The sequence below is a fragment of the Cibotium barometz genome, chromosome 37 (genome assembly GCF_041138505.1).
Source record: "Cibotium barometz isolate CiBa-2024 chromosome 37, ASM4113850v1, whole genome shotgun sequence".
NCBI lineage: Eukaryota > Viridiplantae > Streptophyta > Polypodiopsida > Cyatheales > Cibotiaceae > Cibotium > Cibotium barometz.
In genome coordinates this window covers 36,193,237-36,207,822 of record NC_141082.1, presented here as the reverse complement: position 1 = coordinate 36,207,822, position 14,586 = coordinate 36,193,237, and the positions used below count along the sequence as shown (strand labels likewise).

The 14,586-nt window shown below is 43.5% G+C and overlaps 1 protein-coding gene across 9 annotated transcripts in view; it reads left to right on the top strand.

The window, feature by feature from the left end:
- LOC147617231 (uncharacterized) overlaps window positions 1-14,586 on the top strand; it is a 258,130-nt gene that overhangs the window by 66,776 nt on the left and 176,768 nt on the right. For all 9 annotated transcript variants that reach the window (XM_086776855.1, XM_086776859.1, XM_086776858.1 and 6 more), the window contains 6 exons: window positions 4,219-4,473; window positions 4,568-4,720; window positions 7,290-7,550; window positions 7,978-8,241; window positions 8,344-8,595; window positions 8,824-9,414. In XM_086776855.1, coding sequence (XP_086632981.1) covers window positions 4,219-4,473; window positions 4,568-4,720; window positions 7,290-7,550; window positions 7,978-8,241; window positions 8,344-8,595; window positions 8,824-9,414 — 1,776 coding nt within the window. The remainder of the gene's footprint in view (window positions 1-4,218; window positions 4,474-4,567; window positions 4,721-7,289; window positions 7,551-7,977; window positions 8,242-8,343; window positions 8,596-8,823; window positions 9,415-14,586) is intronic.

Here is a 14,586-nt window from a genome sequence, read left to right as displayed (position 1 = left end):
GATGAGGATGTTGTGGTCGGGATCCTGGTGGGCGTGGCCAACGAGCACGACATAAGACGACTGCGTATCAATGGTGACTACCTGGTAGCGTGGCTGGTGCCCTGATGGCCGATGGAGGAGGTATCAGGAGGTGTCTGGGTTGGGCTGGGCTGGTGCTAGTGCCGAAGAAATCTATCAGGATCCTCTGTCTAGGTACATCATGGCTCGGTCTCTTGTCTGCCAAGAAGGTCTCTTTGTGTCTCCTGAGCTCAAGTAGGAACAATCCCAAGCATCTCTGATCCTCAAACTCCATGACCCTACGTAATGGCCCAACACCCTCTTGGAAGAGGCAGTGATATCTCCCTCGGATCTCATAATAGAGTGTACATCTGCAAGTGTAGTGCTCCTCTGTCTTTACCTCCTAGTAGCATAGCTGACAAATGCGTATAAGAAACCCCACGTATCACGTGCGTTCAAGGGGTATTTAAAAAACCCCTTACCTATAAATTTTTCATGAATAAAAGTAACACCGAAATAGACATATGACCTGACGTACTCAACTGGCTCCCCTTGGAAAGTGAACTGATACTCTGATCTCATTACCCATGCCTGTGTGGTGTTAAACACCATAACCTTGGTTTTCCCAAGGTTCACTGTCAGATCTCTATCTGCACAAAATGCCTATAATGCATCCAAATGTCTATTTAGTCCCTCCGGAGAGTCTGAGATTAGAACAATATCATCTGCATATGACAACATGGGTATCAACACCCCTGCCAAGCATCCCATTGGGCCTCCCAATGTGTCTACATAATGCGAGACCACATCCATGTACAACCCAAAGAGGGTGGGTGATAGCGGGCATCCCTGCTTCACCCCTATCGTGATCGGATAGTCTGCCTGGAGTTCGGACTCTGCCTTTCACAGACTCATACAAAGCATATATCCGCCACTGTATATCCTCTGGTACCCCAATGTCTTGCAATCTGTGCATAAGCCTGGCACGTGGTACGGTGTCGAATGCTTTGCATAAGTCCACAAAGCAGTAGTATATCCTTCTCTTCTCTGCCGTGCCCTCTTCAATAAGTGCCCGAAGTGTAAGTATGTGATCCAAGGTAGTAAATCCTCTCTTGAAGCCGGCTTGTCCCTGTGCTCTGTGACCATGCCTCTCTGCCCAGTGGCTCAGCTCCAACTCCAATATAGAGCCATATAGTTTGGCCAAGTAATGACCAATCATGATTGTCATGTAGTTGCCTGGTACAATGGGGTCCCCACTCTTAAAGAGTGGTACAATGGTATGCTTTGTCTAGCTTGCCGAGAAACCCTCACAAATGGCATGATTAAACACATGTACAATCAACGGAGCCAAAGTATCACGCACATATGAGAAATGCTCTCCAACTAGCCCATCATGATCCTGTGCCTTTCCTTCTATAATCTCCCACTCATCCTGTGCTGATCTCTGCAACCCTACATCCTCTGCCGTGATCTCCCGGTAGATAGCCTCATGAGTATCATATAGCTCTATCTGCTCTATGCCTATACGTGCATTAAAGTCTCCCAATAGTAATGTCTCCCATGCTGGCAAATCTCATGATATCATCATATAGTGGCATATAGGGTGCCTCCTGATGGTGCAAACCTGGAGTTGGCTAGGGGAAAGTAGGATACCGCCACATATGGCTCGCGGAGCCCCCCTCTGCATACACGGACCCACATGTACCTCGCATCTACATCTCTATGTACCACATGTATTTTGTCATGAAGCTCCTCCCTGAAAAGTACTGCCACTCCTCCAGATCCTCTGGTACCTCCCACCGTGTGTGGCTGAGGGCGGAACAGTGATTCCCATCTATAACCCCGCACGTTAGGAAGCCTCGTGTTTGTGCACTGATGGGCCTCGTGTTTGTGCAATATCACTGTGTGTGAAAGTATCCTGAAAGTATCCTGCATCTATTCTAAGGGCTCCATTGCAATTCCACACCGTGAATTGCAATGTCTCATAGGTTGTGCACCGTCAGGCGGGCCTGCTCTCCGTAATGATGTCTCGGCCATGTCTGTATACCGCCCATTTCCCCTCTTTCCTTGCCTCAAGCACACGCGGCATGTGTTCCTTCTGTTGTGCTATCTGTGCCAATGTAAGGTCCTCATCCAAATGAATCTTTTCCTCCTTAAAGGCCATCCTTTTGGAGAGGAAGGCCTGCTTCTTCTCCAAGTCACCAAACCTGATGATCAGTATCTTCGCCCTGGTTTCATCTCTGCCTACTCGCCATGCTTCAGCAATGGGTACAACAGTGGCTCCAATTTTTGTTGCAAGAGCTTTTGCATCCTCTTGGGGATTCCCCTTATCTTCCCAACCAACTACGCGTACATGTAAGGCACGTGTCCATCTCTTGCAATGGATGGAAGGCATCAATCCACTCCCACTCTCCTGGATCGCACTGAAGATATCTGATAGGATTGCCACCATATAGCCACAAACACCAAGAGCCATGAGTCACTATCTGAGGAGAAGGATCAATGAACCAATGCTTCCCCGAACGACCAACAATCCTCACTGGACTAACCCTAGTATATGGGATGATCCCCTCCATGCTACATCTCCTTAATCTCCCTCTAGGCATGATAGAATAGATGATGCAATCTGTAGCCTCTTGGCTTGGGAGAGCAATGATGTGCAAAGGTATGCCTATCCTCGAAAAGACTCCCAGCCAACTCGGAGGATAGTCTCCATGAAAGGTCTCAGAGAGCCACTCATGCGGAATAGCTGCATCAATCTGATCAATACATATGCGAGATCCCCTAAGATGCTGAATGGATGCAGCTCTCCAATCCACCGGAAGACTCTTAAAGGTCTTCCAAGCAAGAACTATGTATGCACATCTCTCCCATCTTGACCATTGCATGTAACGAGATGCACCAAGTGGCCGACGGGCCTCATCCCTGATGAACTTGTTCCACATAATAAGTTGTCGGTCAGCCTGATCCAAAGACCTAGGAAGCCTTTGTCGCAAAGATGGTGTCATGCTTCTCCATGCTCTGATAATGGCTGCAATAAGAGGGGAAGATGGTGCCCTGATATCAGACAAAATGACTTTTACCCCAAATGACCGAGTAAGTCGTGAAGTCATTATCTTTTATCATGGTTGGAATCCTAGCCATCTTAGTCAACCACCCAAATGATACAATCCCTTGGCTGGTCTGTAATAATCAAACCACACATTTTATGGAAACACTTTCCCATGCAACCAGTCACCTTGTCTTAAGCATTGCACCTTATTGACTTGGCATCCTTAAGAGAGAATGAAATATTGTTTGCTATCAGTCTACATTTTGGCCCAACAAAATTCTTTTGTGTTTCGAACCATGCCTCACTTTAGACCATGCACTGACAATAGCTGCAGTGAAGGGAGACCTCAGGGCTTTAGTGATGGTCTCTATCATCTATATAGAATTAGGCATAGTGACTGCCAACACACGCTACCAACCCTTGTAGGAGCGCCCCTTATAAGCTGATCAATAAGAAGTTCTTTGTTGGGCTACTTGCTTGAATGGTAACCTTTAACTATCAACCATGTCAATAGACCCTTGCATTGAATATTGGGATCCAAAATGCCAAGACCACTCTCATAAGTTGATGGGCTAGAAGTGTATTTTTGGATAATTTGGCCTTTTTCCAGTCATGGAGAAGAGGACCCCAAGCTTGTACAAGTGAAATACTCGGTAATGAAATATTTCGGGTGTATGGGGGGGGGGGGGTCGGCCCATTCCAGCCGTAGTGTGGTATCGTTTGCGCATATCTCTTTTACAGTTTTGTGGTTCAAGTTTTGTGTTAAATGTGGGTGTGGCCATTCACAAGTGTTTAATTTGCATTAATAATTAAGTGTGCTTGAGTTACGTGGCTGAACTTCAGTTTCAAATACTCTCCAAGAGTAGTGCAAACAGCTGAACAAGGCCGATATTTACATCCACGTGACAAACCAAGTACCTGGTGGTAGTTTCTCTAGGGACCCACGGATAACCTAATTGCTGTCCCAGTGCAGAAGCCTCTAAATCTGCCACCCATTTTTTTCAAAAATTTGTTCCAGTTGATGTGTTTTTTCTTCTTCTTTTTTATGTTTTTATTGAAAGGAAGGGTGCGAACATGCATTCTTTGAAAGACATTAAAGATGTTTATCGGCTGCAAACTGTTGGTATTAATACACTACAAAAGAACTGATCAAGACTCTAACTCATCAGATGGCCATAGATGACTTAAGTAACCTGACAATGACTGAAAAGGAGTACAACATGAGGTATGGAGTTTGGAGATCTCTCAATGATTGGATTACAATGACCCAGAGCTGGAGAACTGGCCATGTGAGGAGGTTGAATGGCCCTGAGATCATTAGCAAGACGGATGAGTATGCAAAAGAGGCCTATAAAATGGGCAAGGCAAGCAAGGAAGACACTGTTGTGTTTAGGTTGAAAGACACGATCGATGACTTCAAAAAGGTGAGTATTTATTGTGTGAAGGATGTCTCGTGTCTGCTTGGCAATATAAACTTGGGACTAGGACATGTGTGAAGGCTTATTGGTTTTTTTGCAGGTATTGCCTTTGATTGAAGAGCTTGCTAGTGAAGCACTAAAGGATCGACATTGGTCACAAATATTTGTTATTCTTGGAGTGCCATATACAGCAGACGCGGATTTTAGTGTTAATAATCTTCTTGAGCTTGGGATCATGTCTAAGATTGAAGAGGTAAGAACTCTGCTTTGACTGGGTTTTAAAACAATTGTATCCTTGTTGGTGAACCCTCTCGAGTGGCTATTGAACCACGCTGCCCAGAAGGGGCCGTGAGTTCATCCAACACTTAATATTTATGTACGATTCTCAAAAAACACTTGTATTCTTGGGTTTCAGTTATTATTTTAGTAACTTGATGAACCCAATATAACTTTAGAACTCTCACATTTTTTGCAAGTAAAGTGAAGTTAAGTGTTGAGCACTTGTGTGCCAGGAAAAAGACATACAACAATCACAGCTATAAGCCGGAAAAAAATAGAATCACCCCAATATGTAAGGTGATTTCAACCACTGAGGAGCATCATGATGCCATGAAAGACCTGTGGGACTAGAGGAAAAGAAAATGCCATGGTCCCACTCGCGCATAAATATAACGCGCTTTGCCTGCGTAGAATGAGAGGACCCCTGAATACGAGCCCAAGTAGCCATAAGAGTATGGATGATATCACCCCATATAGTACTAATGCACTCAAACCCAAAAATCTTGACACCCTCAATAGCCTCCGTGCATCTAGCTCTCTAGATCTGCCATGTTGTAATACTAGCAACAGTCTCCCAAGTGGTGTGAATCCTTTGTCTGGGGATTGTATAATCAGAGTGAGGGACATCCTGCAATAAACCATGCTGGGCAATACCTCTACGAATGAAACTAGGAGAGTTTTTTGCATACACAGTTCTTGCTTGGAAGACCTTTAAGAGTCTTCCGGAGGATCAGAGAGCTGTATCCATTCAACATCTTAGGGGCTCTCGCATTCATATTGATCAGATTGATGTAGCTATTTCGCATGAGTGGCTCTCTAGGACCTTTCATGGAGACTATCATCCGAGTTGGCTGGGAGTCTTTTCAAGGATAGGCATACCGCTGCATGTCATTGCTCTCCCGGGCTAGGAGGCTACAGATTGCATCATTTACTCTATCATGCCTAGAGGGAGATTGAGGAGATGTAGCATGGAGGAGATCATCCCAGATACTAGGCTTAGTCCAGTGAGGATTGTTGGTTGTTCGAGGAAGCATTGGTTCATTGACCCTTCTCCTCAAATAGTGACTCATGGCTCTTGGTGTTTGTGGTTATATGGTGGCAGTCCTATCAGATATCTGCAGTGGGATCCAGGAGAGTGGGAGTGGATTGATGCCTTTGATCCTTTGAAAACCCTTCCTTTTTTCAGTTTCAACGTCCGGAATGCCAGGCTTCTCCTCACTCAACAGATGCATAGGATCCCTACTCTCACGCCTCATTGGGAGAGCTATGATATTTCTCCAATGATACAACGCAGATATTGGCATAGACTTTGGCACTCATATAGAAGGAGCCAGATCTCTCATTTCTTTTGGTTATTCTTACATGGTGGTCTTCCCACCAATCAGTGGAGATCGGTTTTCAGTGTAGCACCTTCCTACCCTAGGTGTGCGGCAGATTCTGAGACTGTACAACATTGTTTATGTGGGGATGAGCACTGCACAGCATATTTGCGGTTCTGAACCCCAACTTATGGGCGAATTGAGTGGCCCACCCATACATGTGACTTGGGGGACAATTGCTTGGCTCTCCTAGTTCGGTCCGCAGCTTTTTTATAAGGGTAGTGGTCATCTCTCCCATCCTGACCACGGCATATAACGAGATGCACCAAGTGGCCGACTGGCCTCATCCCTAATGAGCTCGTTCCACATAATAGGTTGTTGGTCATCCTCATGCAAAGACCTAGGAAGCCTTTGTCGCAAAAAAGGTCTCATGCTTCTCCATGCTCTGATAATGGCTGCAATAAGAGGGAAAGATGGTGCCCTGATATCATCCTTTGTGAACAAAAACCATGTGCTGGTATCCAGTCTCTCCCAACCCGGGGTATACATCCGGAAATCTGAGACAAGAAAAAATCCTTCCAAGGCTCAGTGCCTGGTAGGAAACCTCTGACCACAAGTTTGTAGAGCAACGCCCTGCACTGAACATCCGGATCGATAATATTCAAGTCCCCCTCTCGTCTGGGTTGCAGGAATGCACACACACATACACAATGAAGAAGCTCTATGGAGCACACAATGAGATGATAGATAGATTATGAATGTGTACTATACAAAGATGATAAATATACCCCAAGACAGGTGTATACTAGCATGGGGGAAAAAACCTCCTAAAGAGGGAAAAAGTGCCCTAGCTGGTCCTAGTGTGTTCACACACTAGGACCATCCAAAAATCCTAGTGATGTGTTCACACACATCACTACCAAATATGGCTACAAGTGGTACACTTCATTTGGAGATTTGGAGAGGGGTTACATGCTTGGCGCCATATTGCCCTCGGTTGTGGTGAAAGTATGTAGAAGTAGATCCTACACAATTTCTATGGTCACATGGTTTATCTTTCTAAAATAATTCCCTAAATATTTTTTAAAGTCAATAATTGGATTAAAATTTTATTTTCCATGTGTTGTGTATTTGTAATATGAGTCTACATCTTTAATCATACTTAATATATAAGTGTTTTTTATGGGGGAAGAAACTTAGATTTTCTATTGTCTATTTATCTAGGTAAGATCATTGGCTGCAATTGCAAGCAAAGAGTATTCCTTTGAAAAAACTCTAGACAAAATGGCTGCAGATTGGAATGGTGTTGAATTTGTGGTCCTTCCTTACAAAGACTCTGGAACTTTTATATTGGGAGGGATGGATGATATCCAACAAATTCTTGATGATCAACTGGTGAAAATACAATCTATGTGTGCTTCACCTTTCATAAAGTTTTTCCAAGAAAGGGCAGGCAAATGGCGGACTCTCATGCTGAACATGCAGGTGCATTATGTGATTGTTTTTCTTTCATCCTGACATCTCATCAAGCACACAAATGAACAATCCCATATAGGCGAACCTCCCTCCTACGTTGCCCCTCTTGCACGCACGCACACATGCATGCACACGTACTCCAGCATCCTTCTGCCTGCCATTGCATGCTTTTGGATAGGGTGTAGAAATCAATGGAAGGCTAGTCTTCAGTGAGTCCTTTGATGGAGGGACACAGAAGTCAATGCAAGTATAATCTTTAATGAGTCCTTTGATGGGATGCAACAGTCAATGCAAGTTTGATCTTTGATGTGCATGCAGGCACGCACGCATGGGCATGCATGTGCAGGCACACTCAGCTTGCACCCATGCATACACACATGCTTAGATTTGCTTAACAGGATCTGTTTTGATGTGTTTATTTTCTCGCAAATCCCAGGATTTATTAGATAATTGGTTGGAATGTCAAGCAACATGGCAATACTTGGGGCCGATTTTCGGCTCCAAAGACATTATGCGGCAGATGCCTGAGGAAGGGGAGAAGTTCTCCACTGTGGACCAAACTTGGAGAGAGGTGATGAAAAGAACGTCTTCAAACCCTGCTTGTTTAGAAGCTGCAAAAGATATTGATAGGTTACAGAAACTTAAGGAGGCCAACAGGCTCCTTGAAGCGATCAATAAGGGATTGGCATCTTACCTGGAGGTACGCTCCATCCATACATTTGGCAATTTTGAAGCCTTCATTATTTCCCATTTAAGGGTTACGTAAGATAAGAGATTTCACCTATAAATTTCTGAATTACAGGTGAAAAGAGTAGCGTTTCCAAGGTTTTTTTTCCTCTCCAATGATGAGATGCTGGAGATCCTTTCTGAGACAAAGGATCCACTTCGGGTGCAGCCCCATTTGAAGAAGTGTTTTGAGGGCATTAACAGTCTAAGATTTGAAAAAAACCTTGATGTCACTGCAATGATTTCTGCTGAAGGAGAGGTGGTGGCACTCACGGAAAAGTTCAACCCGAAGACAGCACAAGGAGCTGTAGAAAAATGGCTTTTACAGGCAAAACCTCATACTTTTCTCCTCAAAGGCAACAACATTTTTTTTGTGGGATACATTTACGTGTAGTGCATTCAGGGTTTAGGTTGGCGGGTATTGAGCCCAGGCCTTGCTGCCAGGAGATGAAAATCTTCAGTACCAGGCTAAAGGCTGGGGAAAAGAAACAACAGTTTTTGAAAGTTCTTTGTTCTCTTGAAAATGTAACTTCCTTTAACAGTTATCTATGAACAGGTGGAAGAAGGAATGCTTCAGTCTCTACAAGATCAGTGTGCAAAATCTGTGGTTGCATATGCAGAGGTGCCACGTGAGAATTGGGTCCTTCAATGGCCTGGACAAATCGTTCTTGTTGTAAGTGCCATATACTGGACCAAAATGCTCACAGATAACATTCTGACTGGTGGAAACTCTTTAAGTAACTTCGAGAAGAGATGCACAGAGCAGCTCGGCAATGTTGTTTCTTTAGTAAGAGGAAACCTGACCAAGCTAAATCGTGCCACTCTTAGTGCATTAGTGGTTATGGATGTCCATGCTCGAGATGTGGTTGCGCTTTTGGCTAAGGAGGGTATTGAGAATGAATCTGATTTTTTATGGCAAAGCCAGCTCCGGATGTATTGGGAAAAAGAAACATGTTTTGTCCGCATGATGAACTGTTCACGTGAGTATGGTTATGAGTACTTGGGGAACTCTAGCAGACTGGTGATTACCCCTTTAACAGATAGATGCTATCGGACGCTGATGGGTGCAATCCACTTGAACCTTGGAGGTGCTCCAGAAGGACCTGCAGGCACAGGAAAAACAGAAACTACAAAGGACCTTGCAAAGGTATAGACTGAACATTGTATGGCTTGAGAGAGATAAAGGCAAATCACTTATCATTAGATGCTTGTGTTTCTCTCCATGTTTGTATGTTTATGTCCGTGCATTTGTGTGTGTGTGGGGTTGTGATGAATGGGTGTGTGCATGTTCATGTGTGTATGTGTGTTCATGTGTGCGTGTGTGTCCATGTGTGCGTGAGTGCTGTGAGGGGTGTGTATGTGTGGGGAACGACCCTGTCAAGAGGAGTTGCCGAGCGGTTCTGTTGTCCGTGAATCCTCTGTGAGAGGATCTGCTGTCGAGCGACCCTGTTGAGAATTCCTGCCGAGTGGTTCTATTGTCCGTGATTCCTCCGCGCGCTGCCTGCAATAACATGCATATGTGCGTGTGTGCTGCGTGGAGTTTACTCGCCAGCTCGTGTCCTGCGCTCTGCCTCCTTTCCCTTTCTTCTCCAGCGTCTATTGTGCTGTTCTCGTTTTCTTCCTTTGCACTCACGCGTGTGGGTGTGTGCTGGCTCAACCCAGTGAACATAAGTTGGATTTCCCTATCAGCTTTACTAGCTGCCAACTCGATGAGACAGAACGAAATTATACCACCACTGAGAGGGAAGGGTTAGCTATAGTTTACACGGTCAAGAAATTTTGCCATTATCTTTTGGTGGCAACCAAATTTATCTTCTTTCTAAACCATCCACTTTGGGTGGTAGCGGTTCTACATTAAGATAGATAAAATCAGTGGTTTCACTAAAAAGTGTGTGTGTGTTCGCATGCGCGTTGTCCACATAGGCCCCCGCTTGTTCCTGTTGGTTTTGTGTGGAGAGTTTGGACCTTGGGTCGTCTTCTGCGTGTCCCTGTTTTACAACTGTTTTTTTCTTGTCTATTGTTTCTATTTTACAGCTGTTTTTTTCTTGTCTATTGTTTTAACCTCTTGCCTTGTCTTCGTTTGAGTTTGTATAAGTGTCTGTGTGCTCTTGTTTCTTCATGGTTTACTCCAGCCTCGTCGTGAAGTGGAACACAGAAATAAGCAGCTATGCACAGATAAACGAGTCAATTTTGATGTGGCACGCTCTCCTGAAGACCACTTTGTTTATGACGTGCTTGCTGAAGATTTTGCGGATAACAGAAAACAATGGAAACATCCGGTTCTTGAGCATCATTACGACATTCTGGTGCCTTCGATTGTCACCCCTCTCAAGCGTTTTTCTGAAAATGCAGTAGTGATTTTCTTTCCTGGGAAAATGCCTCAGGCTTAAGAAGTGGCACAGTGGTTGAAATTAGTCTTGCAAGGGGGTTTTGTTGATGGGGTGTACTGGGCCGCTTGTGGTTTTTTTGAAGTGCTTCTCTCAGATAGCGTACATCGTACTACGCTTCTGGAAATGTCACCATTGATGTATGGCACGCAGATGGTGCATGTATTGCCTTGGTCACCTAATAAGGACTATCATAATGTGATTAAGCATAAATGCCCGGTGTGGTGCACTTCCCGTAGGAATTCAAAACCCACTATCCCGCACATTTCTATTGGGGTGAGTAGACCTGGAATTGGGCCTTTAGCCACTGGCAGGAAATATTTTGAGCTTAATTGGGGTGTGTTTGTTGGTTCTCGTTTTCAATGTCGCAAATTTGGGCACATGTCTTCGCAATGTCCATCTCTAATACATCAACCCCCTCCAAAAGCTGTATCTCCATCCCAAAAACAGGAAGTTGTCCGACCTGTCAACAAGGTGGTGAACACAGGAGTTGGGGTTAAGATGCAAGAAAAGTTAAAGGGTAAGCCCCCCATGCTTAATGGAACCCTGGCTAATAATAAAACAATAATTTCCGCAAAGGAAAATGTCATAGGGAAGGCTGAAAAAGATGGATTTGTGACTCCAAAGACAACAGCTAAGCAGCCGCCCCGGTCTACATATCATTTCCGAAATTGGACTGAGCCACAAACTGTACGAGGCCAGAATCAAAATCCTTTTATAGATGTGGTGTCGAGAAATTGGGCGGAGCTTTGTGAAGTAGGCACACAAATTGTGGATAAGAATGATGTTATATGGTATGTATTGCAGGATGCCAGTGGTGACCACAACATGGATGTGAATTAGCTTTCTTTTACTTTCTCTGATAGAGATGTCAATGATTCCTATAAAGCGTCTGGCTTATAATGTGTAGGGCCTCTGTGATCTTAATAAATGGAGGCGTTTTTGGCACTATTGAAATAGAATGAAGCTTGATGTGCTGTGTATCCAAGAACATAATCAACATGAGTATAGTGGCTAGTCTGGACACTTCTCTAGTTATGATATATTTTATGTAGAAACCTGTACATATTTAGGGGTTGCTTTCCTTGTAAGGCATGAGTTGCAACCAGTGCTTGAATTCAATGATCCTCTTGGGAGATGGATGGCTATGCAATGTATGTTGCATAGGACTCTATGCCTCCCAATTGTCTACTGTGAGACAAAGGTTGTGGCAAACTTTTGCTTCTTATCCTTGGCTCACACATGCTTTTGTATGTGGGGATTTCAATAACTCCCCCAGAGATGAAGACATCACTTCTCATGCATCTCATATGTTAGTGATAGAAAGACATGAACGATAGAGTTTTATTCTCCAAATGGATGCTAGTGATTTGTGGTTTTCAAACATAATGCTCTAGATCATTATTCGGCACGTCTTGATAGATGATACATGCTAAATGATCCGCAGTATGATGCATTCACATGCAAGCTATGGGTGGATTATGTTGCTCAAGTGTCAGATCATGTGTCTTTATGGATGGGCTTGTATTTTCAATCGCTTGTACATGAACATCCATTTCAGCATCAACGTTTTTTGATCGTCAACAACAATTATCTTATAGATACCATATTTCAAGCAATGGTGAAGGATGCTATTGCGCCACTTTGGGGTCAATTGTTAGAAGATCTGAATGTAGCTTGGTATCACTTTGCTCTTTGCATGCAAACTGTTGTTGCAGACTATGGTAGATGATACATGGGAGAACAAAGGCAAAGGGTGGATGATGCAAAACAAATAGTACAATCATTAATTGAACTTCGCCATTGTCATGCATTATCAAAGGTGCAGCAGATGATATTGTGTGAGGCTAAAACCTGCATCACTCTGGATGAGCAAAGGAAGATACAAAAATGGTAGGTAAGCACGCGCCACAAACAAATAATAGATCAAGGTTGCTCTTCCAAAGCTTCAAAATTCTACATGTGCATAAATGAAGGCAAAAGATTTCTTGAACTAAAAAAGCTAATGGTCATTGGACGAGCACAAAAGCTGAGCTGGCAGATACACGTGTGCAACATTTTGCTCGCATTTTTGAGCTTCCTTCTCAAACTACAGTAGAAGTTTGGAATGCAAGGGATGAGTTCTTGGCATGTGTAAATCCTATAGTGTCCAATGGAGATGCATATGTTTTGATGCATTGTTTAGTGTTTCCGAATTACAAGATGCATTAATAGACATGGGTCACTGGAAATCTCCTGGATGGGATGGCCTCACGTTGGAATTCTTTCAGACATTTTGGGAGGATCTGAAGTACCCAATTGTGTATATGATTAATGCTTTATGAATGGGCGGTGAAATGCCAGCTTCGTGGAAAGAAGGGCTGGTTACGTTGGCTCCTAAAAAGGAATTGTGTGAAACGCTGAACGAACGGCGCCCAATTACTTTAATGCCTATGATATATAAGCTGGCTTCTAAAATGATAGCCAACCGCCTGAAAGCTGTTTTGTATGATGGATTGCATCCTCATCAATATGGTTTTGTGCCAAGAAGACAAATAATGGATAATATTACTAATGCCTATATTGCTATGGAATATGCCAAATATACAAAACAAGATGTGTTGATTATGCAGGTGGATATGGTGAAGGCATTTGATACAGTGACCGATGTCAACAAACTGGTAAGTGTAGTATAATTTAAAAACTCTCCTTTTACTAATTATTTTGGCTTGCTCCCCATAGAGGGTAGAGCTGGAATTGGTTTTTACAGGTACATCACCCAGATAGTCCAAATGCTAAGTTCAAACAAGCACAAAGTTCAAAAGCAAATCCTGCTAAGTCCAAACTCAAATCAACATCCACTTACAAATAGAGCCTTGCAAGTTTTTGGTTTGCATTTAAATTACATAGCTAATGTAATGGCTGCTTTGGGCTTTGGGACGAAAATGTATAAAATTTGAAAAGTCGAAGTTGATTCCGTTACATTGTATTGATTGGCACCGACTTCTATGGCCATGACAAATACTTCAGCCTAATCAAATCGTCAGGCATCTTGGATACCCATTGGGATGGGATATGGTGGTTGAGAATGTGGCACAATGGGTATTGTAGAGGCTTAAAGCGAAACTTGCTTATTGGAAGCTCTCAACGTGGCCCTTGCATGTGAGATTACACATTGTATGATTAGTGATCATTGTCTATGTTCAATTCCATTTGCCATTGCTTGTTTGGAGAAAGAAAGATTTGTATGCTTTCATGTCTGAAGCTTTGGAATTGTTTTGGAAGACCAAGACGAATAAAAAAGCCTTGAGATTGGTGCCACACAATTATGTTTGTTCGCCAAAGATGCATGGTGGTTTGAATATTCTTGGCATTTACTACTTTGTTTTTTTGTATTCTTTCATGTCTGAAGCTTTGGAATTGTTTTGGAAGACCAAGACGAATAAAAAAGCCCCGAGACTGGTGCCACACAATTATGTTTGTTTACCAAAGATGCATGGTGGTTTGAATATTCTTGACCTTTACTACCATGTTTTGGCTCGAAAAGCTACCATGATCCCAATGTTTTTTCGGCAGGAGTAGCCTTCGGCAATTATGCTTTTTGCTATGTGCGCAGGCATGAAAACTATGGCCTATGGAAATTGGGTGAAGTCACTTTGGGAATTGGTGTTGGACCGTTTTGAGGGTCGCATTGCAGGCTGTCCATATGCTACAAGAATGGTGGTCCTCTTGTTTGACGGACCACTAGCTATGCAAGAGCCACATAAAGCATGCTTTTTAGCATCCTTGAGTATACACATGCTTCAAGATGTTGTGGATGATATAGGGAATGTGCTATCCTTTCCAGAGGCATGCAATAAACATAACTTGGGTCTACATTAGAGACGGATATGGAGAAAGATTTAAAGGTTATTGCAGCCATATGAACCTGTTAGAAGTCATCTCCTGTCCAG